This window comes from Loxodonta africana, chromosome 24, assembly GCF_030014295.1.
Source record: "Loxodonta africana isolate mLoxAfr1 chromosome 24, mLoxAfr1.hap2, whole genome shotgun sequence".
Taxonomy (NCBI): domain Eukaryota; kingdom Metazoa; phylum Chordata; class Mammalia; order Proboscidea; family Elephantidae; genus Loxodonta; species Loxodonta africana.
Window position 1 is genome coordinate 36,251,010 of NC_087365.1, and position 25,356 is coordinate 36,276,365.

General features: G+C 39.1%; 1 protein-coding gene across 7 annotated transcripts in view; it reads right to left on the reverse strand.

Moving 5' to 3' along the window:
• Positions 1 to 25,356, reverse strand: part of MROH8 (maestro heat like repeat family member 8) — a 91,415-nt gene that overhangs the window by 1,998 nt on the left and 64,061 nt on the right. For 5 of the 7 annotated variants that reach the window (XM_064276055.1, XM_064276054.1, XM_064276060.1 and 2 more), the window contains 11 exons: positions 25,131 to 25,291; positions 21,510 to 21,645; positions 17,320 to 17,510; positions 16,176 to 16,313; positions 15,769 to 15,883; positions 15,274 to 15,414; positions 13,988 to 14,152; positions 7,853 to 7,975; positions 6,241 to 6,340; positions 5,716 to 5,781; positions 2,693 to 2,864 (listed from right to left, as the gene is read on the reverse strand). In XM_064276055.1, the coding sequence (XP_064132125.1) occupies positions 2,716 to 2,864; positions 5,716 to 5,781; positions 6,241 to 6,340; positions 7,853 to 7,975; positions 13,988 to 14,152; positions 15,274 to 15,414; positions 15,769 to 15,883; positions 16,176 to 16,313; positions 17,320 to 17,510; positions 21,510 to 21,645; positions 25,131 to 25,291 (1,485 nt within the window). In that variant the 3' untranslated portion in view covers positions 2,693 to 2,715. Of the gene's footprint in view, positions 1 to 2,692; positions 2,865 to 5,715; positions 5,782 to 6,240; positions 6,341 to 7,852; positions 7,976 to 13,149; positions 13,306 to 13,987; positions 14,153 to 15,273; positions 15,415 to 15,768; positions 15,884 to 16,175; positions 16,314 to 17,319; positions 17,511 to 21,509; positions 21,646 to 25,130; positions 25,292 to 25,356 lie in introns of those variants that run through there. The other 2 variants (XM_010591667.3, XM_064276056.1) reach the window with 2 other exon arrangements.

Consider the following 25,356-nt stretch of genomic DNA (forward strand, 5'->3'; position numbering starts at 1 on the left):
ATTGTAAGTACTTAATAAATGCTAGTCATTTTTATTGAACAATCCACAAAATGGGCAGTCCAAAAGTAGAGGATGGAGTTGGCTGCATGTAATGAGACCAAGGAGAATACAGCAAGGGATGCATGTAATTCAAATGTGCCCCTTGTTTGATGTTCAACATCTAGTGACCACCCTCAGGGTATACTCTTGGCTCTGCTCCAGGATGAGGATTTAATCTATCAATCAACTGGAGCCTATATTTTAGCTCCAAACTCCTGACTGCTAGCCCCAGATGTGGCAGACCTCCCTTGGGCAGAGATCCCCTTGAAACCACACTTGGCACACTGTCACATCCCTCTCAAATCAAATCTAGCTCCACAATGAATCACTGAGAAATTTGTTCCTACAGATGTCTTGGCAGAGGGATGGGGTGAAAGGTAGAGGATAGGGTGGTAATTCATACTAACTCAATTTACAACACAAACTGAATGCAATTGGACATGTCCTTCAGCTTCCAGTTATCTCATCCACCCCACCCCCTTTGTCTTTTCCCACATCATCTCCAAGAGGCCCTTTTATTGTCCTAGACAGATCAGCTCTGGATCTCTGCTTATATTCCTCAACCAAACAAGAGTTTGGGAATTAGACCAGTGGTGACCATTTCTAATCAATGCAGCATGCCTCTTGGGGGTTTACCACTCTTCCACATGCAGCTTATCAGAGTACTCATCAAATACAAACTAATCTCTTTCTCGAGAAATTCTGCTTGTAAGAAAATTTTCTCTATATTGATCTATGTTTAAAGCAGACTGTGGGTACTCAACAAGTAAGAGTTGCCCTCCTGTTGCCGTTTGAGGATCTGACAGCTGTTATAGGACAGAATCAGGACAACGAAAAAGGGGAAGGAAGAAGTGGAGATCCCTCATTTACTGGAACAGATCTAGCACCACATCACTTCAGATATTTTTTTCTCACTGAAAGGTTTTTAAGGGAAATGGAAGGAAGGAGAGGCCATAAGGAATTTTATAAAAATACATCATTAAACATGAAACTATAAGAACTGGTTGTTATTTTATTCTTAAGACTATTGGCAATTAAGTAGACTGGCCCCTGACAAATACTAACATTGAGAATACTAACATTGCAACATTAATATTTATTTAGTCTCTTTCGAACCCACCCTAGACCTGTTTATGAGGACTGAAACTTTATGGATGTTCTGGCATGTGTCAAAAACGCAATAGATTTTCACTATTTCTGTAAATTTAAAACAAGAACTGCCCTCCCCTATACTATTCTAACTCATTCAAGGTTTGTTGTTTTTTTGGGGGGGAAAGGAGGATATACACAACAAAACATTACAGCACTTCAACAATTTCTATATGTACAGTTCAGTGATATTAGTTATATTTTCAAGATGTGCTACCTTTTTTAATTTTTATTGTGCTTTAAGTGAAAGTTTACAAATCAAGTCAGACTTTCATACAAAAATTTATAAACACCTTGCTATATACTCCTAATTGCTCTCTCCCTAATGAGACAGCACACTCCTTCCCTCTATTCTCTCTTTTCATGTCCATTCAGCCAGCTTCTAACCCCCTCTATCCTCTCATCTCCCCTTCAGACAGGAGATGCCAACATAGTCTTATGTGTCTGCTTGATCCAAGAAACTAGTTCTTCCCAGTATCATTTTCTATCCCATAGTCCAGTCCAATCCAATCCCTGTCTGAAGAGTTTGCTTTGGGAATGGTTCCTGTCTTGGGCTGACAGAAGGTCTGGGGACCATGACCTCCAGGGTCCTTCTAGTCTCAGTCAGACCATTAAGTCTGGTCTTTTTATGAGAATTTGGGGTCTGCATCCCACTGCTCTCTTGCTCCCTCAGGGGTTCTCTGTTGTGTTCCCTACCAGGGCAGTCATTGGTTGTAGCCAGGCACCATCTAGTTCTTCTGGTCTCAGGCTAATGTAGTCTCTGGTTTATGTGACCCTTTCTGCCTCTTGGGCTCATAATTACCTTGTGTCTTTGGTGTTCTTCATTCTTGCTTGCTCCAGGTGGGTTGAGACCAATTGATGCATCTTAGATGGCTGCTTGCTAGCGTTTAAGACCCCAGACGCCGCTCTCCAAAGTGAGATGCAGAATGTTTCTTAACAGATTTTATTATGCCAATTGACTTAGATGTCCCCTGAAACCAAACCCCTGCCCCTGCTACGCTGGCCTTCGAAGTGTTCAGTTTATTCAGGAAACTTCTTTGCTTTTGGTTTAGTTCATTTGTGCTGACCTCTCCTGTATTGTGGTGCCACCTTTTTTGATATCCTCTTCCAAATTATTTCACCATCATAACACAAACTCTCTCCCCCCGTAAGTTTCTCATCTAACCTTTTGAGCTGCTGTTGACAATTCAACCACATATAGACAATTCTTTAAAAGAACACAATGCTCAAGGCAGTCTTTTCTAACTAAGCTATATATATTTTTTATTGTTTGGTTTAAAGGTGATTTCAGGGGATAGTTTTGGTTTAAGGTTTAAAGATTTCCTCAGGGCAATAGTTTTTACGGGGGTTGGGGGGGTTCCTTAAAGGTTTTGTCAACAAAAAAAAATATGTTCTGAGGTAATGAAGGGATGGAAATAGCTTAATGCTGGCATTGTTTTAAGTTTGGGGGAAATAAAAAAAGGATAGTAGTTGCTTCTGTGGGTTCTGAAAGGATTGGTTTTACCTGGTGTAGATTCCCTTGCATTTCTAGGTAGAAAGACAGCCCATGAGCTTCCTCAGCCTGCAAACTGTCTGCCTGGGTTCAGGTTCTGACTTCGCCTTCTGGACTCGGAACAGAGCCTGGGAGGCTAAGATGCGCACAGAGGGCTCAGGGTCATGCAGCATATCTCTCAAATCTAAGAAGCAAGAGAACCAAGGTTGGAGAAGAAAGCCCCTGAGATCTATGGAAATGAATACTGGTCCAGACCCGAAGCAACCAATACACCTTCAGCAGCTGAGATAAAAGGATAAGTTTTTCCAAGTCTGCGTTTGAAAGTTTATACATCTGTGGATCAATTTCAAGGAAACTGGTTCTAAGTTGCCAAACGTTTTTTCTGCATAGTCACATTGCTAAGTATTCTGCCTAAAGTCAAATTATCTAGACCTGCCAAACTATGTCTAATACTGTTAATCTCTAAATTCTTGTGTTGGTCTTAGATGTTACTCTTAAATCATTATTCCCTTTTAAATTAAAAAAAAAAAAAAAACTTTTAGCTTTTACGTTTTCTTATGGCACTGTGTAGAAAATTTAGACAACACATATAATAGAAGAAAATCAGAGTCACCCATAATGTAGCGATAACCAGGGTCAGAGAACAAGAGGAAGGCCCTCAACGAGATGGACTGACACAGTGGCTGCAACAATGGGCTCAAGCATGGCAACAATTGTGCAGATGGCGCAGTACCGGGCAGTGTTTCTTTCTGTTGTGCATAGGGTCGCTATGAGTCGGAACCAACTTGATGGCACCTAATAGCAACAACGACAGCGACAGCCACTGTTATTTTGAGGGTCTTTTTTCTATGCATTTATTTATACATGTATACTTTTATTCTTTGCACAAATAGAACCATATCTGTGCCTACATATTAATAAATAATTGCTTGTTTTATTTAATAATATCGCATTACCATTTATCCAAGTCATTTAAAAATCTTTTATAATATTTTTCATAGCTACATATGATTTTATAATATTGATATGCTATAATTTATTTAATTAATTCCCTATTGTTTTCAATCTAGGATGTTTCCCATCTTTCCTATTCTAAAATAACTGAAATGAACATTCCTGTAACTCTTTCTGCTATTTTCACAGTTTAAATTCCTAGAAGTGGGATTGATTCGGCAAGGGTTGATATGTTAAAGGGTTTTGATAATACATATTGCCATACTTCTTTATATAAATGTTGTATCAATTTATATTTCTACCAGCACAGTGTGTGATAATGTCAGTTTCAATGTTGAGTATTAATCAATAATCTTTGCCATTTTGACAGAAAAACTAATACTGGCATCTCATCATTATTTTATTTTGCAAACTTCTGGTTACTAGTAATATTAAATACTTGTCATCTATTTATTGGCTATCTGTAATTCTTCTATGAAGTGCTTATTCATATTATTTGCTACTTTCCTCTGAGAATCTACTGGTTTGTTTTGAGGATGCGAACCCTTTATCATGTTGCAAATATTTTCTCCCATATTACTGTTTGATTTTCACTTTTGTATAGGTGTTTTTTTCCAAAGTTGGGTTTTTAAATTTTTATGTAGATAAATTTGTCATTCTTTACTTTATGGATCTGTCTTTGGTATCAGGCCTAGAAAAGGCTCTGTTTTTAATTTCTAATTCTCTAGGCCTCAAAAATGCTCGCGACATCTTCATTGTTTGAAATTTTTATTTTTTAAGTAGGGTTTTAGCCTTTAAATTCATCATGTTTATTTCTAAAAAAAAAAAAATACTTTTTTAGTTTCTTTCAGTTCTTGCACTGAGATCCATCTACATGTCCCACAGAACAAATGAGGGAGCAGATATCAATTTTGAAATCCAAAGGAATTGAAGCCTACTCTGTCATGAAATTGGTTATACTGATATTTAAAATCTTGTTATTTTTCTGTTTAAATTTAGCTTTAAAATTACCTGTGGTAAATGACTTAAGCCTCCTCAAAAAAGAGTACGAGAATGCCTTATTTCTAAAACGGATAAATCACTGCTACAGAAGGAAGAGGGTAGTATTATTCCATAAGGTTGGTCCACATGAAATTGCTAATATTTGACTGTTTTCAACCCTCAAAATGGCAATTTCATATAGTTCAACCTAAAATATATGTATATAATTTTCTAGCTCTTCTGTATAGATGACTTTTGAATGGAAAAGGAGCTTCAGTTCCCCAATGCTGTAGATTGGAAAACAATTTCTTTTTAATTGAATAGAATCAGCCATATGGAATCCTATTCCATAGAATAAAATCATCTACACAGCTTTTTCCTTTCATTTTGCTTCTGATATCTTTGAGGAAGTGGGAGAGAGACTTTTACAGAAAAGTGGCATAATCTTTCTTAAACAAGCAGTGTCTAGCTTTTTTTTTTTTTTTTACCAGTTATATATTTTTATTTTAAAGGCGGTGTATCGCTCAGGATTTTAATTTGGTTCTCAAGGTACATACTTTTGAACTGTGAGACTGAGCATTTCGTGGCCTTTTCTAATTGTAAGACTATTTCTTAAGTGGAAATAATTCTTTAAGTGCCAAATCTGCAAAAGCGTACAATTACAGAAAATTTTCACTCACTGACAATAGAGAAAACCATTTGCATGATAGTTGCTTTATATGACTATAAAGCATCTCTATTAACACCTTATAGGAAAAAGCACTGCAGTCACCTCTGTGCTACTTGTGAGGTATCATCATAATTTACTAGATAGCATTTCTAAGTAATAGGTTATTCCTGACAAAGTTCAGGAACTGTCCCTGAGACATTCATCAAAGCTGGTTTCCAGACCAATAGGGTTATGTCCTTTTCTATAAAGGGAACCGGACTGGGATGAGATAGTTATTCAGCTGAAGTCACCAAGGGCTTTATTACTGCAAAAGTCAGGTTTCTGGATCCCAGAGTCTCAGCTTCATCACAATGAATTAAAGCAGCCCTGCTCACAGTCACTGCCTCAGATACCTTCCAAGATACCTGAGATATCTTCCAAGATAACTTACCATACTCTATCCATTCAGTACCCTTTGTCTTGAGCTCATTGTGATCCACGTACTTTGATAACAGCCCTAAATGCAGAATAAAGTCAGTGAGTCTGTCATCTGGATTTTATTCTTAGAAACTAATACCTAAGAGTTTCCAAAAAACCCAAACCCAGGGCCGCCGAGTCGATTCTGACTCATAGCGACCCCATAGGACAGGGTAGAACTGCCCCGTAGAGTTTCCAAGGAGCGCCTGGTGGATCTGAACTGCCGACCCTTTGGTTAGCAGCTGTACCATTAACCACTACGCCACCAGGGTTTCCTTAAGAGTTTCCAACTGCTTGGAAAATCTAAGCAGTTGGCAGATGACCTTTTGATAATGAGGCAGATTCCAAAAGTGCCTGGTAGTTACATATAGGTCACATGGACCCTTTCTCCTAGAAGTATTTTTAAGGTCATCTTCAAAAAGAATGGGGATACTCAACAACATAATTCGGGAAAGTATGGGATAAAACTGACTGTAGAAATGAAAAATTTTCTGTGTACCTACAAACAACGCGGCTGCTCTTCTGATGGAAAGTTTTGCATTCTTGGAGTATATCAGTGCTTGGGCGAGGATGTTAACTTTCCCCTTGCATTTTTTCCCCTAAGTGGAGGGAAAAAAAAGGAATGTGAAGCAGTCAAGTAGCAGCACTGTCTTTATCAGCCTCAGCGTGGCTACCAGGGTCAGGGATTATATTAAATATCCATACACAGTATAGTGCTTGAAATAACTATGGTTGCTAATGAATATCATGCCACAATAATAAGTCCCTAGACAAAGTTAAACCCTCTGAATGTACCTTGCTCATGCCCACTCATGCTGCATATTGTACCTGCAGTATTGCAGAAATCCCTGTATCTAAATCTCTGCTCTCAGTTTCACCTGGAGCCCTGGCTCCTTATGAGGCCTTCCCTGACTGCTCTCTGCTACCTGACCTAACTCTGCTCTGAGTGTTTCTCAGGTACTCCTCTCTTGGCACATATTTCCTACCTTGTGTTTCTATTTACTTTTCTGTGGAGATTTTATTTTGCTTACAAGCTCCCCTCAGGAAGTTTCTGGGTTCTTTACAGCTTGTTGTACACTGGATGTGCTATGCTTACTGGATGAATGAGTACACTTCTCAGTGTATTCCTTCAAGGGTAGACACCTCATGGATGGGAGGGGAAGCATAGATATAAGTGGATTGTTTTACTCTCCATCAGAGCATGTTCAAGGAACTTCAGTGAGAATTTATAGAATTTATACTTTAACATGGACAATCTGTAGTCTTATTCCTCAAGAACACCAAATTTCCTGCTGTAAATACTGTCATCAGTGCACCAGGTATAGCTTTGGCTACAGATCCAAGAGAAAATCTTCACCTGAAAGTCTGACACAAGGGCATTGTGAGTTTTGAAGCCCCCTAAGTATGATCAGAAGAGTCCGTACTGGGTCCTAAACAGGTTATAGGTATGGAAGATTCCTGGGAATAGTCAGTCTTAGGGTGTTTCTGGTAGGATTCAGGTGGTTCTAGAATCAGCTGTCTAGAATAACCATGGGCCTCCTGAGGCTGCCCTGATGTATGCCTGTACCTAAGATCAGCTGCACTGGCCTTTTTCGAATTTGTCAGAAGAAAGGATATCATCTGGGTCCTGGCAGAGCCAGTGGCATGCTGTCATCATGCTGTATGGCCATAACAGCATAGCAGCCCTCACTGAGGTTCCCTGAACATGCTCTGATGAAGAGTAAAACAATCCACTTACATCCAAAAAAAGGATTAGAGATTGCTGAAAAGCAACATGTAATTCCATTTCACTTCAGTCCACAAGCAATTTTTTTAGCATTTACTATTAGGCTGACCTTCTAGTCTCTGACAGAGGTTAATGGAGCTCCCAAGAGTTCACCAGTTTTCTTGTGAGGAAGGGTGGTAATAAAAAAGTGAATTTATGACTCAATTAGGAGGGAATTATAGGAAAATAGACCCACAGCACAAAACAGTTCATAGATATCAACTGCTGATGTAGAAAGGGATGGGAAATGATTCCTCTATGCCATTTTCCTCCATTAAAAACTATGTCAGAAAAAAAAGCCTGTCAGCATATTAGAGACTTGACAAAGCCATCATTGCTCACATACAAAAAATTTGCAGATTGTTCCAACTTCATCAGGTGTGCTGTACCAGGGATCTTTGCAGTACACCTCTTGGGGCAGCTTCCACTTCAGGAACTGGGCACATATACTTAAGACTCGCCTGCTTTCCTGTGAAAAGGATTATCATTAATCATCATTTTAAAACATTTTTTAGCTGAGGTCACCTTTCTTCAAATAACACTGACACTAAAACCCAATATGAAAAGCTGATAAACTTAGGATTACTCTGATTGAAGAGAGGGGAGTGGTGAGAAAGAACCAGAGTCTTGCCCTCCTCCTCTATCTTCCCCAAACAGTCCCTAAAAGGGATTTATAAACCCTCTGGGGTTCTAGGGAGTGGAACGTAGAAACCATTGGGCTAGGGCAAAAGAGAGAGCTACAGATGAAATGTGCAGACCAGAGCTCTGGGCAGGAATATTCACTATCCCAAGCTCCCACCCCTACCAGCTGTTCCTATGTCATTTTCCTGTCACTCTACAGAGGGAAGAACAGCCCCTCTTCCTATCATCCTTGTGGAATCTCTAGGTTGGAAAGACCTCAAGAGAGTTCCCTTCCTGATCCAGACATCCAAGCGAAATTTAACAACTCAAACTCCTCTCCAGCTCATTGCTCTTAAAATGCCTCCCATGATGAGTCTCCAAACAAATATTTTGTCCCAGATCTACTACATATCTGGGCCATAAAAAATCCTTTGGAAGCCAACATCATCCAATGTCATCCTAAATGGAGAGAGTCTGAAAGCATTCCCCTTGAGAACGGGAACCAGACAAGGTTGCCCTTTATTACCACTCTTATTCAACATTGTGCTGGAGGTCCTAGCCAGAGCAATTAGGCTAGATAAAAAAATAAAGAGCAAGTAAAAGTATCTCTATTTGCAGATGACATCATCTTATACACAGAAAACCGTGAAGAATCCTCAAGAAAACTATTAAAACTAATAGAAAAGTTCATCAGAGTATAGGGATACAAGATAATCATACAAAAATCAGTTGGATTCCTCTACACCAACAAAGAGAACATCGAAGAGGAAAGCACCAAATCAATACCATTTACAGTAGCCCCCAAGAAGATAAAATACTTAGGAATAAATCTTACCAGAGATGTAAAAGATCTAAACAAAGAAAACTACAAGACACTACTGCAAGAAGCCAAAAGAGACCTGCATAAGTGGAAAAACTTGCTCATGGATAGGAAGACTTAATATTGTAAAAATGTCCACTCTACCAAAAGCGATCCAAATCCCAACGACATTTCTTAATGAGATGGAGAAACAAATCACCAACTTCATATGGAAGGAAAGAGGCCCCGGATAATTAAAGCATTACTGAAAAAGAACAAAGTGGGAGGCCTCACCCTACCTGATTTTAGAACCTATTGTACTGCCACCTGGTGGCGTAGTGGTTAAGTGCTACGGCTGTAAACCAAAAGGTCGGCAATTCAAATCTACCCGGCGCTCCTTGGAAACTCTACGGGCAGTTCTACTCTGTCCTATAGGGTGGCTATGAGTCGGAATCTACTCGATGGCAACGGGTTTAGTTTTTTGGTTTATACTGCCGCAGTAGTCAGGACAGCCTGGTACTGATACAGCAACAGATACATAAACCAAAACAGAATTGAGAATCCACACATAAATCTATCCACGCATGAGCAACTGATATCTGACAAAGGCCCTAAGTCAGTTAAATGGGGAAAAGACAGTCTCTTTAACAAATGGTGCTGGCATATCCATTTGCAAAAAAATGAAACAACACCCATACCTCGCATCATGCACAAAAACTAACTCAAAATATATCAAAGACCTAAATATAAAATCTAAAAGGATGTAAGATCATAGAAGAAAAAATAAGGATACTCTAGGAGCCCTAATACATGGCATAAGCAGTAAACAAAACATTACTAACAATGCACAAACACCAGAAGAGAAACTAGATAACTGGGAGCTCCTAAAAATCAAATACCTATGCTCATCCAAAGACTTCACCAAAAGAGTAAAAAGACTGGAAAAAATTTTTAGCTATGACATTTCTGATCAGCATCTGATCTCTAAAATCTATGTGATACTGCAAAAACTCAACAACAAAAAGACAAATAACCCAATTAAAAAATGGGCAAAGGATATGAACAGGCACTTCGCTAAAGAACACATTCAGGTAGCTAACAGATACATGAGGAAATGCTCATGGTCATTAGCCATTAGAGAAATGGAAATCAAAACTACAATGAGATTCCATCTCACTCCAACAAGGCTGGCATTAATCCAAAAAACACATAATAATAAATGCTGGAGAGGTTGTGGAGAGACTGGAACATTTATACATTGCTGGTGGGAATGTAAAATGATGGGAATGTAAAATGGTACAAGCACTTTGGAAATCAATTTGGCGCTTCCTTAAAGACATAGAACTACCATACGATTCAGCAATCCCACTCCTTGGAATATATCCTAGAAAAATAAGAGCCTTTACATGAACAGATATATGCACACCCATGTTCACTGCAGCACTGTTTACAACAGCAAAAAGATGGAAGCAACCAAGGTGCCCGTCAACTGATGAATGGATAAATAAAATTATGGTATATTCACACAATGGAATACTACTCATCAATAAAGAACAATGATGAATCCATGAAACATTTCATAACATGGAGGAATCTGGAAGGCATTATGCTGAGTGAAATTACTTAGTTGCAAAAGGACAAATGTTGTATGAGACCACTATTGTAAGAACTCGAGAAATAGTTTAAACAAAGAAGAAAACATTCTTTGATGTTATGAGAGTGGGGATGGAGGGAGGGAGAGGGATATTCACTAATTAGATAGTAGACAAGAACTATTTTAGGTAAAGGGAAAGACAACACACAATACAGGAGAGGTCAGCACAACTGGACTAAACCAAAAGCAAAGAAGTTTCCTGAATAAACTGAACACTTTGAAGGCCAGTGTAGCGGGGGTGGGGGGGTGGGGCTTGGAGTCCATGGTTTCAGCGGACATCTAGGTCAACTGGCCTAATAAAATCTATTAAGAAAACATTCTGCATCCCACTTTGGAGAGTGGTGTCTGGGGTCTTAAACGCTATCAGGCAGCCATCTAAGATGCCTCAATTGGTATCGACCCATCTGGAGCAAAGGAGAATGAAGAACTCCAAAGACACAAGTAATTACAAGCCCAAGAGACAGAAAAGGCCACATAATTCAGAGACTACATCAGCCTGAGACCAGAAGAACTAGATGGTGCCCAGCTACAACTGATGACTGCCCTGACAGGGAATACAACAGAGAACCCCTAAGGGAGCAGGAGAGCAGTGGGACGCGGACCTCAAATTCTCATAAAAAGACCAGACTTAATGGTCTGACTGAGACTAGAAGGACGCTGGAGGTCATGGTCCCCACACCTTCTGTCAGCCCAAGACAGGAACAATTCCCAAAGCCAAGTCTTCAGACAGAGATTGGACTGGACTATAGGATAGAAAATGATACTGGTGAGGAGTGAGCTTCTTAGATCAAGCAGACACATGAGACTATGTGAGCAGCTCCTGTTTGGAGGGGAGATGAGAAGGCAGAGGGGGACAGAAGCTGTCTGAATGGACACGGAAATGGAGGGTGGGGAGAAAGAGGGTGGGGAGAGCAACTAGGTGTATATAGCAAGGTGTATATAAATTTTTGTATGAGAGACTGACTTGATTTGTAAACTTTCACTTAAGGCACAATAAAAATTAAAAAAGAAAAAAAAAGATGAAGGAAAAAAAGTCATTTGGAGACTGATGGGAATACAAATTGGTTCAGCTGTTTTGTTTAATAATTTGTCAATATCTAGTAAAGTTAAAGATACCCAGGTATTCCACTTGTGGGTTTATATACTTAAGAAACTTTCACACATGTGCTCAAAGAAATATGTACAAGAATGGTCATTGCAGCATTGTTTGTAATAATAAAAAATTGAAAACAATCTAAATGTCTAGGAATAAGTGAATGGGATAAGTTGCAGCATATTCATATGATGGAATACTATATAGCATTCAACATGAATAAACAAGAGCTATACAACAGATAAATCTCATAAATACTAAACAACAACAAACAGTTGCAGAAAGCTATTTATAGAAAGATATAACATAAAGTTTTACCACAAGAATGAAAAAAAAGATTCAGAATGATTTTTCTTGGGTAGGATTCAATTGGGGATAGGTGCATGTTTTATTCCTTACAGTAAGTGGTGGCTATATGGGTGTTCATTGTGTTATTCTCTGCACCAGTAATTCCCAGCTCATTTAATGCTAGACCCTCCTCTCTACTTGGGCTGCCCTCTGAGGAGTCTTGAAAGAAGCGGATAGAGGTTGTTCAAAGTTTGAGGAAAAGCCCAGAGCTTTGGCTGCTCTAGGCTTTGCCTGATTGCCAAAGGTTGGGGAGAGGGGGCAATACTTCCACATATCTGTAATCCCTATAGGGCATACTTCTCTATCACCTCATTGGGAAGCTCTGCTCTATACTTTACTGGCAGTCTGAAATATTTCATATTTATGTCTACAGTACCATAAAATTTCCTCCATAACAAGATTCCTGTTTCTGAACCTGAAGAACTTGAGCTTTCATTTCTGTAAGGGGGAACACCTGAGGTGAGTGCTCACCCATTCTTCCAGAATCCTTGTGGTCTAAACCTATCTCCCTGGGTAGCCATTACTGGCGGTCATAGTTAGCACTTGGGCATGGACAGAATTCGGAGCTGTGGGACAGTACTAAAGATGATGACACTTCCAACCTCCCACCCAGCTCCCAGTTGAGACTAGGGTGGCTTAAATGGGAAACCACAACTCTTATGGCAGAAATCCTTGGAAAGTTAAGGCAAGGTATAGGCTCCTCCAGATTGTCAGAGAAGCTACTATCTCCAGCTTAGTCTATTTGTCTCAAGGCCATGAAGCAGTTCTTAAAGTGAAAGATTAAAGATAATGGAATAGTATCATTGTCATAAGTAAGAGTTTGTTGAGTTGGACTATGTATTTAGGACTCTGTGCTATGCTGAATATTGGGATAGGGCTACAAAGAGGTATAATTTATTATTTGTACCCACAAAGGATCATAATTTGCTATATAGAAATAAAGAGTAAGCTTTTTCACACAATTCACTTAGGCAAAACAATTGAAAGGTAGCTCTGTGCTAGATGCTATGGGGAATACAAAGATGGTACCACATAGTCCCTACTTTCAAAGACATGAACACTTATTTGCAGATTTGGCTCTGGATTTGAAGTTAGTCAGGGCTGGAAGAAGTTGATGGTAGGCCTTACCTCAGCTACTGCATCATTTTCATCCTGAGAATACAGAAGTAGTGGGACCAAGCTGTCCAAGACTTGGTTCTCTACACCCTTCTTATCTGTGGATTTCACAGACTTTATGGAAGCTCCAAAGAGAGTCATGGAGAAACGATGAACATTAGGTCTCACCTATGATGGAAGTATCCAGAGGAAAGGAGCTCACTGAAGGTATGCATGCTTAGTTTGTAAGAATCTAGTCGGATTGGAAAGTCAGTCCTAACATGAGACTATTTGGCTGTATTTAGCTGAGGGTAGGAAGATAAAGATATCTAGAGATAGCAAGCTTTGCTGATTTGGCACTACTTGCCCTTCTCTTTCTCTACAAATGAGAAATGGGTATGGTCCCACCTGTGGTCATCACAGCTTGTGCCTGATACTGGTATTAACTATTCACGCAACTTGTTTTGCTACAACTAAAAATCCCAGCCTTGGTATGTTTTACTCTTCCAAGGATGCTGTTCATTTTACTCCATGTATTTCTTTTTGAAAAATTTTTTGCATTTGGGATGGGGACATATGTATGGTTCACCATTTGGCCCAGTCCCGATTGTTCCTTGAAAGGAACAAGCTTCTTCCCCATCCCATGAAACGGGGTGGTACCTTGGCAAGTCTTATGTCTCAGTATTTTTTATCTGCACAATGAGAATAACATCACCCTGCCAACATCATGGTTACCTGGGGGGGGTCTTAAGAGAGGATATTTGAAAGTGCTCTGAAAGTAAAAAAGCACTATATAAAACAGAGTGTTACTTATTACTATCCCAACTTCTACTTACTGCTATGCCAATTACCCTCGCCCCCTCAGTCTTACATCACCAAATAAGGAGAACAGCGTCCTCATCATGGCAGCTAAGGTGGTGAAATCCATTGAACGGACAAAGTGCAGGAGTATCTGGATGGCCAACAACACAATACTCTCGTCGGTTTCACATAAGCTGTCTAAGATGCATGGTAGCAGCCTCTTGATATCTTCCCTCTGTGTGCCCAAACACAGCACATCACCACCTCTCCCGACAGCATATCATTTGGTACCAAAAGGAGGGCTCCCTACTTTTACTCAGTACCTGATGCTTGTTCAGTTTTGGTAGGGGGGAATAGTCAAGAACAGAGACGTAAAGAGGGTATGCTTGGTGTCTCTCAGTATTGGCAGAGTTGATATGTAGAAAAGGGAGCAGAGCTGTTATAAGTCACCTCACAAGGCAGAAATGGGGTCAGATTGGGGAGATCCAGGCATATGGACTTGGGCTTAATCTAAGGAAGAACTCTCCTAACAATGAGAGAAAGTGGAATGGCTAGCTCAGGTCATTTGGAAGGTATCCAAACAAAGGCTAGAAAATCTCTTGGCAGGAATTCATATCCTTCCCATTCTGAATTGAGATTCTGCTCTTCTGAGACCGCCCACTCCAAAGGAAGCAGTCTCAGCATTTTAAAGACTAAAACATACATGTAAAAAAGTACATAGAACTAAGAGACAAATACACATGCATCCAATCTAGCAGAATTAACACATATTAATTTTGTCATTTTTGCTTCAGATACATACACGTATTTTTAGATAAAATAAATAGAACCCAACTGATAAAGCTGAAGCATCAGGGGTTACTCTCTTCTGACCAAGGCTTTGTTTCTAGCTAGGTCTGTGGAAGATAAGGTCTCTTTCAGTATGAATGTCAGTGATCTTTGTCTTAGATGATATAATCTCCTTGTGGGCAGATAGAATGGCCTGTCCAATTTACCCTACGGGGTAATATCGTACAAGGCATAAAGGACACCTGAATGCTGCCCAGGTTGTGATGATAATGAGGGTATCTCCTATACAAACTGCAGGTTTCAAATATTATGAATACATGTGACTTGGACTTTTTGTTTCTTTTGATTCCATTAATTTTTAATAGTCACTATTTACGTATTTCTTAGGTATACAATTTGAATAGTTCAAAAGGGTATATGGTGAAAAAGACCTCTTACCCACTCTTGTCCCTAGGCTTTCCAATTTTCTTCCTCAGGGGCAATAGCTGTTTCTAGTTTCCTGGGTATCTTTTTGGCATATGTTTAATTTATGACTGGAGAATCAGTGGTTTCAGAGACCCCTCTTACCATCTCCTGGTGTCTGAGGAGATAGCACAGGCCTCTCAGGCCAAGAGCTCTGAAGAGATTATTCCCATGATGTAGCCAGTCTTTCAAGCGGGCAACAGAGTATATGCTGGGCAGTCTCCTAGCCACTGGACTCTGGAGAAGCTGAAAAAACCCAGAAATCAGCCTAAGAAGTTACTTTTAAGCTCTTCTTCATGAGGTGAACTACATTCCCACCAACTTCAAAATATGTATTTTCCTCTGAAATCTCTACAGCATATACACTACAGAGTGATGTTTACACTGTAGGTATGCAAGGAATGATGAATAATGAGTATATAAGTGGAAAGAAGAATTTTGGTAGGCTTAAATCTGAAAAATATTTCTATCTCACACCTGAAACGGACCCCAGCCTGCCACTAAGTTGAAAGTAGTCTAGGAAGGCAAGTGCTGCTCCTTTATGGGCTTCCTGAATCCAACTTCTAAAGAATGGGTCTTGAAAAAAAAAATAGGTCTTACCTCCACAAAAAAGCCTGCAGATGTGATTTTATGTTTATCGTTCCCTCGGTTAAGAAGAGGGACTAACAAGTACATGACCTTATGTGCAAGGAGGTGATTTCTTTCCAGCAAAGCACTGCAAAACAGAATACCGACACAACAACTCTCAGAGGTGCTACCATCCGGACTGCACTTGTCCATGGCCAGGGCCCCTCTAAACTTTTTGCCCAGCTTCAGGTGCACAAGAGAGGATAGCAGGGACAGGATCTCTAAAAAATTTGCCTGGCATTATGGGTATTTGCCCACCCTGTTATAAGGAGGTTATTCAAACTTGGTGGCCGTGGTGACTAAAAATGAAGGGAAAAAAAAAAATCTAAAACAATGTTGATTTAGGGCAGGTGGATATATGCACGTCAAAGAAGCCTTACTTGGCAAGGAGAGATACTCCCTGAAGATGACAATCTTTTCCTTCCAGCAGGGTCCATCCTTTATTCTTTTCCATGATGTTGAATTCCTGCCAGCACAATGTTCTGAGCAGGAGAGTCTTTGTAGCCTGTATGGCAAAGCTAAATCAAACAGAAACAGTACAGGTCACTAGAAGAGGTTCCTCCAACTTACTGTCACACAGTCACCCCGCTCTCACTGAGGGGGGCTATGCATTGAGAGTTGGTTGACTGTAATTCTCTCCTATCTAGATTTCCTAAAAGATTCTTAATGCTCTAATAACTTGAAAGGTCCTTCACATAAATTTGTAGCATAAAGAAATATAACTAGATTTGGTTTCTCCAGGAGTTTGAAAAGAAATCTATGACAAAACAAATGATCTTGGATGCTAAACCATATCCACTGCTTTTTTTTTTTTTCCTTAAAACTTTATTGAGATATAATTTACCTCCAACTGCTTTTTCAAGCTACTTACTGGACTTAAAGCTAGAAGGGTCCTTGGAGATCACCTAACCTGACATCCTTGTTTACGGATAAGAAAACTGAGACACGAAAGAAAGATTTGCCCAGGGTACACAGCTAGTTAAATGGATGAATGAAAACTAGAACTCAGGTCTCCTGACTCCTAGTCTGGTGTTTTTAAATATGCCACATTATAGTACCTTCTCTGAAAGAAATCAATGTTCTACGGTGACACTAAGAAAATTCTACTGAGTTGGGTTAAGGGTCTCAGTAGAACCCTTATGGGGGACTAAAAATACCTCCTCATTTGCAAACAGAAACAAGGAACCATTCTGCTGTAGACAGCAGTTTTTGGGGTAAGTTTGAAGCCATTTGGCTTGTCTTTGTCTCTTTTGCTTGATTTAAAAAGGACTGGCATGACATCATACATTATTTTGCAGGGATTCTGGACCCAGATGATCAAATTTGCCTTGGTAGCAATAAAACCGAAATCAACCAATGAGATCCCAGAATGACCCCTGGGCATTTCATCTTGATGTTTCATGTGAGTAGCAGGCTGTAAGCTCTCCCAGGGTTGAGACCACATCTTGGTTATCCTTGTGTCCACCACACTGCCCAGTGCTTAATCAGTGTTAGTTAAGTAAATGAAATCACAATGGGCAGTACCACAAAGGGGTGACCTCTGAAGACACTTCCTGGTCTGTGTACAGGCCACTTGGGATGGAGACATCAGACATGGTGAGGCCGATGCTGTGGTGAATCTGGATAAGCAGTGTCATGAGAAGCTGAGGAAAGAGTCGGAACGTAGCTGCTCGGAGTCTGTTTCCCATAAACACCTCATAAAGGGCATCTGTTGCCTGTGGTAGAAAAGGCACATAGCAGAACTGAACACCTGCTAGCCCTAATTTTACTTTGGCTTTAATAATAATGTTTGTGGCAGAACATGCTTTCTGGTTCTACTATTTCAAGGACAGAACACAGTGGTAATTAGAGTAAGGACATGAAAATGAGGGGAAAAAGGAATAAGAGTGAAGTTGTCATTAAAAGTTACCCCAGAGTAAGGGGAAATCTGAAATTCAGAAGTCATAAAGGAAAATATTAACAGGTTCAATTACAGACAAATAAAAAACCAGAGCAAAGATTATCATAAACAAAGTTAAATGACAAAAAAGTTAGAAAAATATTGCATTATATCTATCAACACAATATTTTTAATACATAAAATGTTCTAATAAATAAGAAAAAATGTATAAAGGCTTGCTACTCAAAGTGTAGGGAGCTAGTTAGAAATGGAGAATCTCAAGCCCCACTGCAGATCTACTGTAGCAGAATCTGTATTTTAATAAAGATCTCCAAGTGACTGAGGTTTGTGTGCATATTAAGTTTGAAAGGCACTGGTGTACAGGACATGAGCACACAAGTCATGCAAGAAGAAATACAAACAACAGAAGACAAACTAGATAACTAGGACATCCTAAAAATCAAACAGTCATCAAAAGACTTTACCAAAAGAGTAAAAAGAGAACCTACAGACTGGGAAAAAAAATTTGGCAATGACATATCTGATAAGGGTCTAATCTCTAAAATATATAGAGAACTGCAACAACTCAGCAACAAAAAACAAACAATCCAAGTTAAAAATGGGCAAAGGACATTAACAGACACTTCACCGAAGAGGACATTCAGGTGGCTAACAAACACATGAAGAGATGTTCACAGTCATTAGCCATTTGAGAGAAGAAACTCAGAACTACAATGAGATACCATCTTACCCTTGCAAAAATGGCACTGATCAGAAAAATAGAAAACAAATGCTGGTGAGGTTGTGGGGAGACTGAAACTCTTATACACTGCTGGTGGGACCGTAAAATGGTACAACCACTATGGGAAACAGTATGGTGCTTTCTCAAAAAGCTAGAAGTACATTATGATTCAGCAATCCTACTCCTAGTATATATCCTAGAGACATAAGAGCAGTGACACAAGTAGACATATGCATACCTATGTTCATTGCAGGATTATTCACAACAGCAAAAAGATGGAAACAACCTAAGAGCGCATCAACAGATGAATGGGTAAACAAATTGTGGTACATATACACAATGGAATACTACATAACAATAAATAATGATAAATCCATGAAACATTTTATAACATGAATGAATCTGAAGGACACTATGCTGAGTGAAATAAGTCAATTACAAAAGGACAAATGTTGCATGATACCACTTTTATAAAAAGTCAAGAATAGGCATATACATAGAAAGCAATGTTCTTTGATGGTTACCGAGGATGGGAGAGGAAGGGAAGGGAAATCACTTACTAGATAGTAACCCAATAAAGACATGTGTTAATTCTGGTAACGAGAAAGGCAATACACAATATGGGGAAAGTCAACACAACTTGACCAAGGTAAATGAAGACACTGAGGGGTACATAAGAATAAAGGACAACTATTTTTTTATGGTAAATGCTATAACATATACAATTTTGCATCAGTAATAACCAGCAAAAAGATATGTGAGTGGTTACATAGGTAGATATATATGCTATACGGGTGTGGAAAGGTGTATGGGAGTACACGTGTGTGCATATATAGGTATATTTGTGGGCATATGTATATACATGCTTGTATGTGCTACATATATATTCATACATACAATAAAACACATAGGGGGCACAGTTATAGATACTTCCTAGACATATCCAAACACCTTGTGGGACCGATTTACTGGGTTTGAAGACTCAGGACCTAGTCTCATGGGACAACTAGGTCAACTGGCACAACTTAGTTCATAAAGATAATGTTCTACATCCTAGTTTGGTAAGTAACGTCTGGGGTCTTAAAAGCTTGTGAGCAGCCCTCTAAGATACAACTATTGGTCTTTTCCTGTCTAGAGCAAAAGAGAGTGAAGGAAACCAAAGACTCAAGGAAGAAATTAACCCAAAAGACTAACAGCAATTGTGAACCACAGCCTCTTCTAGCCTGAGACCAGACGAACTAGATGATGCCTGGCTACCACTACTGACCATTCTGACCAGGGACACAATAGAAGGTCCCTGTTAGAATGGCAGAAAAATGTAGAACAAAATTCAAATTCATAAAAAAGACCAGACTTACTAGACTGATAGAGACTAGAAGAAACCCCTAGACTATCACCCTAAGACACAGGAGTGGAACAGAAGCCACTCCTGGAGGTCACCTTTTAGCCAATAATAGATTGGCCTATAAAATAAACAATAACACCTGTGAGGAATGTGCTCCTTTAAACAATCAACAATATGAGACCACAGGGTCCACGTTTCCCAAAAGCAAAGATGAGAAGGCAAGGAGGGGCAGGAAAACTGGAAGGATGAGGCAGGCAGGGTGGAAATGGTGAGAGTACTGACACATGTAATCAATGTCACAGAATGATTTGTATATCAATTGTTGAGTGAGAATCTAATTTGCTGTGTAAACTTTCATCTAAAACACAATAAAATATTTTTTTAAAAAGGAAGAAATACAAGTGGTCAATTAAAAACGTATACAAATATTTGACCTTACCAATAACAAAATTATAATTACAACAGTGAGGAGACTGCTAACTTCAGTGTAGAGAATGTGGATAAACAGACATTCTGATATAGCAACGGAGAAAAGGCGATGTTCTAAAGGACAAGCTGGGAACACGGATCAAAGTTTTAAATAAGCTCACCCTCTGACCTTGGAATTCCCTTTCTATGGACTTTATTCTAAGAAAATAATTGGATATGTATAACAAAATGTACGTATGTATGATTGTTTTAATGGCTCAAAGTCTAAATGTTCACCAACAGGAAGCTTGATAACTAAATAATGGTTCTGTACCATGTAAGTATTACCTATTAAAAAAAAGGTAATTAAAAATAACTTACTATGCAGCCATGAAGATGGTAACAGGGATCTTTGTGTACTGATATGGATAGTAGTTCATACAGTGTTAAGTGAAAAAAAGTGGGTCACCGAACAGTATATGTAGCATGATCTTACTAATATATATAAAATTCATAGAATAACATGATTAAATAACATGGTAAAATACTTTTATCTGTTCTACCTCCTATAACTGCACTAAAATGACAGTATAGACATTTTTAAAAAGGCATAAATTCATGAGAACAGAGAGAATAGGAAAGGAGACAACAGCATATTAGAGATGTTGAAATAATTTTGGAAGCTGAAAAAAAAAAATGATAATAGCCTAGAGAAAGCTGAATCATTAACTGATAGGCGAGAAAAAAAAAAAAAAAAACTAAAAGTATACCATATGTGTACACAAAAGGTTTGTACATGTATGAACACTCCTGGAAAGTTCATCTCTAGGGAGATAGTACAGCCATGAACTAAGGGTGGTTTTTACATTTTTATAGGATTATTGAAAAAACCAAAGACTATGTTATAGAGACTGTATGTGGCTTGTGAAGCCTAAGATATACACTATCTGGCTTTTTACAGAAAAAGTTTGCCAACCCCTATTCTAAGGGGCCTTAGCTTTCTCTTTTGTATCATTTGAATCTTTTTTCACGAGTCTGTATTACTCTTTAACTATGATGATATGTACTTTTTAAAGGATAAGGGGAGAAATGTGTAAAACATATGAAACCACACTAATTCCTTCACCTGTCCCCCACCCCTCCACATCAATCTCTTGGTAGAGACACTGTAGATTCTTCTACCCTTCGCAGAGACACTGTAGATGCCTCTGTGGATGACAAGCAAACTTTCAGAGGGACAAAAACAAAAACAAAAAAACCACTCTCCAGATAGGCATTGGGCCAGTCATCCAGGAGGGGAGCATGGTGGGCTATTGGAAGGACAGAGCCCAAGGGCTTACAGCAACAGCCACGTAGGCCATCTTCCCCTGAGTGGGCACATTATGGCATTTCTGCAGTTTCCTCAGAAGCCTCCACAGAATCCAGGTCGTGCTGGGCAGCTCTACTTCCAGCGTTCTCCACAACTGAGCCAGATGCCTAGAAATTCCAAAGAGTAAGAGGGTTCAGGAAAACGGTTTATCCCAGACCCACCATGATGACCACAGTCTTTCTATTCCTAGCATATGTTTAGAATCCAATCTACAAGAGGTTTTCCTCTCTGCTTAGTTCTTCAGGATATGAAAAGGCTCACTATCTGGTTTCATAACAGTAACTCCCAACTTGTTACAGAACCAAGTTCCCACTGCCTCAGCATGGACTTGAAGGTCATTCACAAACTGGCCTAATTTACCTTTTCAGCCCTACTACTTCCTTATCATATACCCCGTGCTCTAGCCACCAAAGACTGGAAATTCACCTTTACCAAATAAATCGTGGACTTTGAAAACCTTGAGCTTTGCTTATGTCATTTCCTTAAACTGGAAGGCCCTTTCCAAAGCTCTTCCCTGCCCATCAAAATCCTTCAGGTCCAGCTCCAAGGTCATCTGTTCTGTGAAGACTTGGCTGCATCCTTACCATGTCTTTCATGAGAGTGCCCAAAACACTTTTTAAATTTCTTCTTTATAGAGGTTGCCTCAGTCTTACATGTGCTATTGTCAGGTCTCTGTATGTGTGTCTGTTTGTTCACCCTGAAGGCAGGAAGTATGTCTGGCTTTTCTTCTATGAATCCCTTGGGGCCCAGCACAATGCCAGGTTCACAGAAGGCATTCAAAGAAATACTTACTCAATCTAGTGTACGGTCCTCCAATTTTGGCTAAGGTCAGGCCCTGAAACAAAGCTTTGGTTCTCTTTATAAGAGATCTCTTCTCAAATCAAACGTAGGGCCTGAGGATTACGTAGAAACTGTAGAGGAGCAGCATTATGGGGACAGTGTGGGGTGGAGGGGAGGCTGAGAGTTACTCATGCTTGTAATCCATTCTCTTATTTTCAGAAGCTGCCCAAGCAATTTTGGGTGCTAAACCCAATGTAAAAAGTGTAGTCTCCCAATCACCTACATCAAAATTACTCTAAAAATTGAGAGGCTTAGAGACTGTCCCAACCTTTCACTTCCTACCCTGGTAATTCTAATATGTGAACGAAACATAGTAAGGAGATCCTAAGGACTCCTAAAGGGAACGCAGGAGTTGCTGAAGTTCTTCAGTGACTCCCTTTCTCTCACAGGATAAAGCCTTTAATTAAGTTGGACCTAATATATCTCTGCTAATTTCTGACCACTTTTAAAAACAATTTTATTGAGGTATAATTTGTTATTCTTAGGTGCTGTTGAGTTGGTTCCAACTCATAGCCCCTAAGTACGACAGGACGAAACACTGCCCGGTCCTGTGCCATCCTTACAATCTTTGCTGTGTTCAAGTGCACTATTGGAGCCACTGTGTCAATCCATCTCGTTGGGGGTCTTCCTCTTTTTGGCTGACCCTCTACTTTACCAAGCATGATGCCCTTCTCCAGGGAACGGTCTCTCCTGGTAACATGTTCAAAGTATGTGAGAAGATGTCTTGCCATCCTCGCCTCTAAGGAACATTCTGGCTATGCTACCATAAAATTTACCTACATGTTCTAAGCGTACAAGTCACTTATTTTTAGTAAGTTGTGCAACCATCACCACGATCTAATTTTAGAACATCTCCATCACTGCAAAAAGATCCCTCTTGTCTGATCACTTCTTACTATCCACTTCTCTCCAGCCATTCTGATGTGCATCTGGCTCTCAGCATTCATCAAGCTGTTTCATACCTCCTTGCCTTTGTCTTTAATTTTATTGTGGTAAAATATATGTAACAAAAAGTTTGCCACTTTAACAAGTTTTAGGTGTACAATTCAGTGACATTAATGACTTTCACCATGCTGTGCTACCATCACCACTGTTCTTTGCCTTTATTTCTGCTATTTCTTCTGCCTGGAATACCTTTTCCACTCCTCCATCCCACCTTCTACTTGATTAATTCACACTACAAAATCCAGCTTGGGACCATTCCTTCTTTCAGAAATTCTCTGATCCTTCATCCAAAGTTAAGTCTCCTTCTAGGTTTTATCTGAAAGAATCCCCTACTTTGCTTTGGAATCACCTGTTATTCATCTATGTCTGCCACCAGACTATGCATTGCTTGAGGGCAAAGTCCATGTCTTGTTTTTATCTCCCCAGTGACTGACAGAGCCCCTTGCACACAACAGATGCTTTGAACAGACTCTTAAGTACATCACCCCAATCTGTATGTAAACGAACTAACAAACTTCAGGTAAATAACCAAGAATATAATCAGATTGAAGCTTCCTGAGTAGTATGGTCATTTCCATTTGTACCAGATTCCACAGTTCTCATGAGATCTAAAGCAGTTTTCAAAGTCCTCAAAGGAGTAGAACAAATACAAACAATAGAATAATGATAAAATTATACTTAAAATAACTAAACATACATATTTTGTGCTTCATTAGATATATTTTATACAAAAATTTAGTATAGATAAGGTGTAACAAGCATCAAAGATTTAAACACAATTTATTAGAGAAATATACAAAAGTAAGAACATCTAAAGAAATATATATTAACTCAATATTTTTCTCTGCATGGGTAAAAGCCCTCCATTATTTGATTTAGTGGTAGACTAAGTTCAGCTCATAGACTATCAGCACTATACCAAAGCATTGTTTGAGAAGCATTCATTTAAAAGAACAGTTTTCAAACATTTTAAAGCTGAGTGTTATAAAAATGAAACAGTATTTTAAGGCTGTTTTATTTCTTCAAATAAAATAGCTACCTAAAATCATAGTATTTAAAACAGATTTTAAAAAGGTGCTGCTCTGGTTAAAGTGGGTTGGGGGCCTGGAGCCCTCTCCTAAAGCAAACTGCCTTCCCCATAAGGCATCGCCTTGGAACTTACAGAGTGCCACCATATTTGAAATCCACTAAAGAAGAGTAGTTTGTTTCTCTCTCTATTTCCATTCTTGTTTATGCATGTTTATGCTTTTTTATGTATATGTATGTATTTTTTAATGTATATAGTTGTTTTTTGGTTTTTTTTTACTAACTCATTTGTAAGCAAGTTGCAGGCATCATGACACTTCACCCCTAAATAAGGACATTCTTCTGCAGAACCATTATATCATTTCACATCTAAGAAAATTGACATTGATGTAATAATCTTATAGTCCATATTCAAAATTTTCAAAAAAAAATTTTACAGCTTTTTTTTTTTTTAATCCAGGATACAATCAAGGACACATACTACATTTGGTTTTGTGCCTTTAAGTGCCCTTTAATCTAGAACAGCATCCCCACCACCACCATTTTTTTCTTTCATGACATTAACTTTTTTGAAGAATCCAGTCTATCTTATAGAATGTTCTTCATTCTGGATTTGTTGGATTGTTTCCTTTTGTTTATGCATTTATCCTGATTTCTCCTGCAGGCCTTTGTCTATTGTATTTTGTCTCGCCTGTAAGAATCCCTTAGACCATGTTCCACAATGCTCAGAACTATGTCACATACTGCAGTTTAATCCAGAGGCTGTACAGGGTTCTGTTACCTGTCATAGGGTACTGGATGACACAGAAGGTGGCTGAGCACGGAGTCTGTATACTTTGGCCTGGAGATAAACAAGCTCACAGTATTTATGACCTGTTGGTGGATACTTGGCTGGATGATTGTGGATAGCTGGGCACAGATAACTCCCATAATTTCTGGCACCTAAAGAGGAAAAAAAAAATCACTAAGACCTTAATCCTGAGGAATATTGACTAGTTACTGACGGT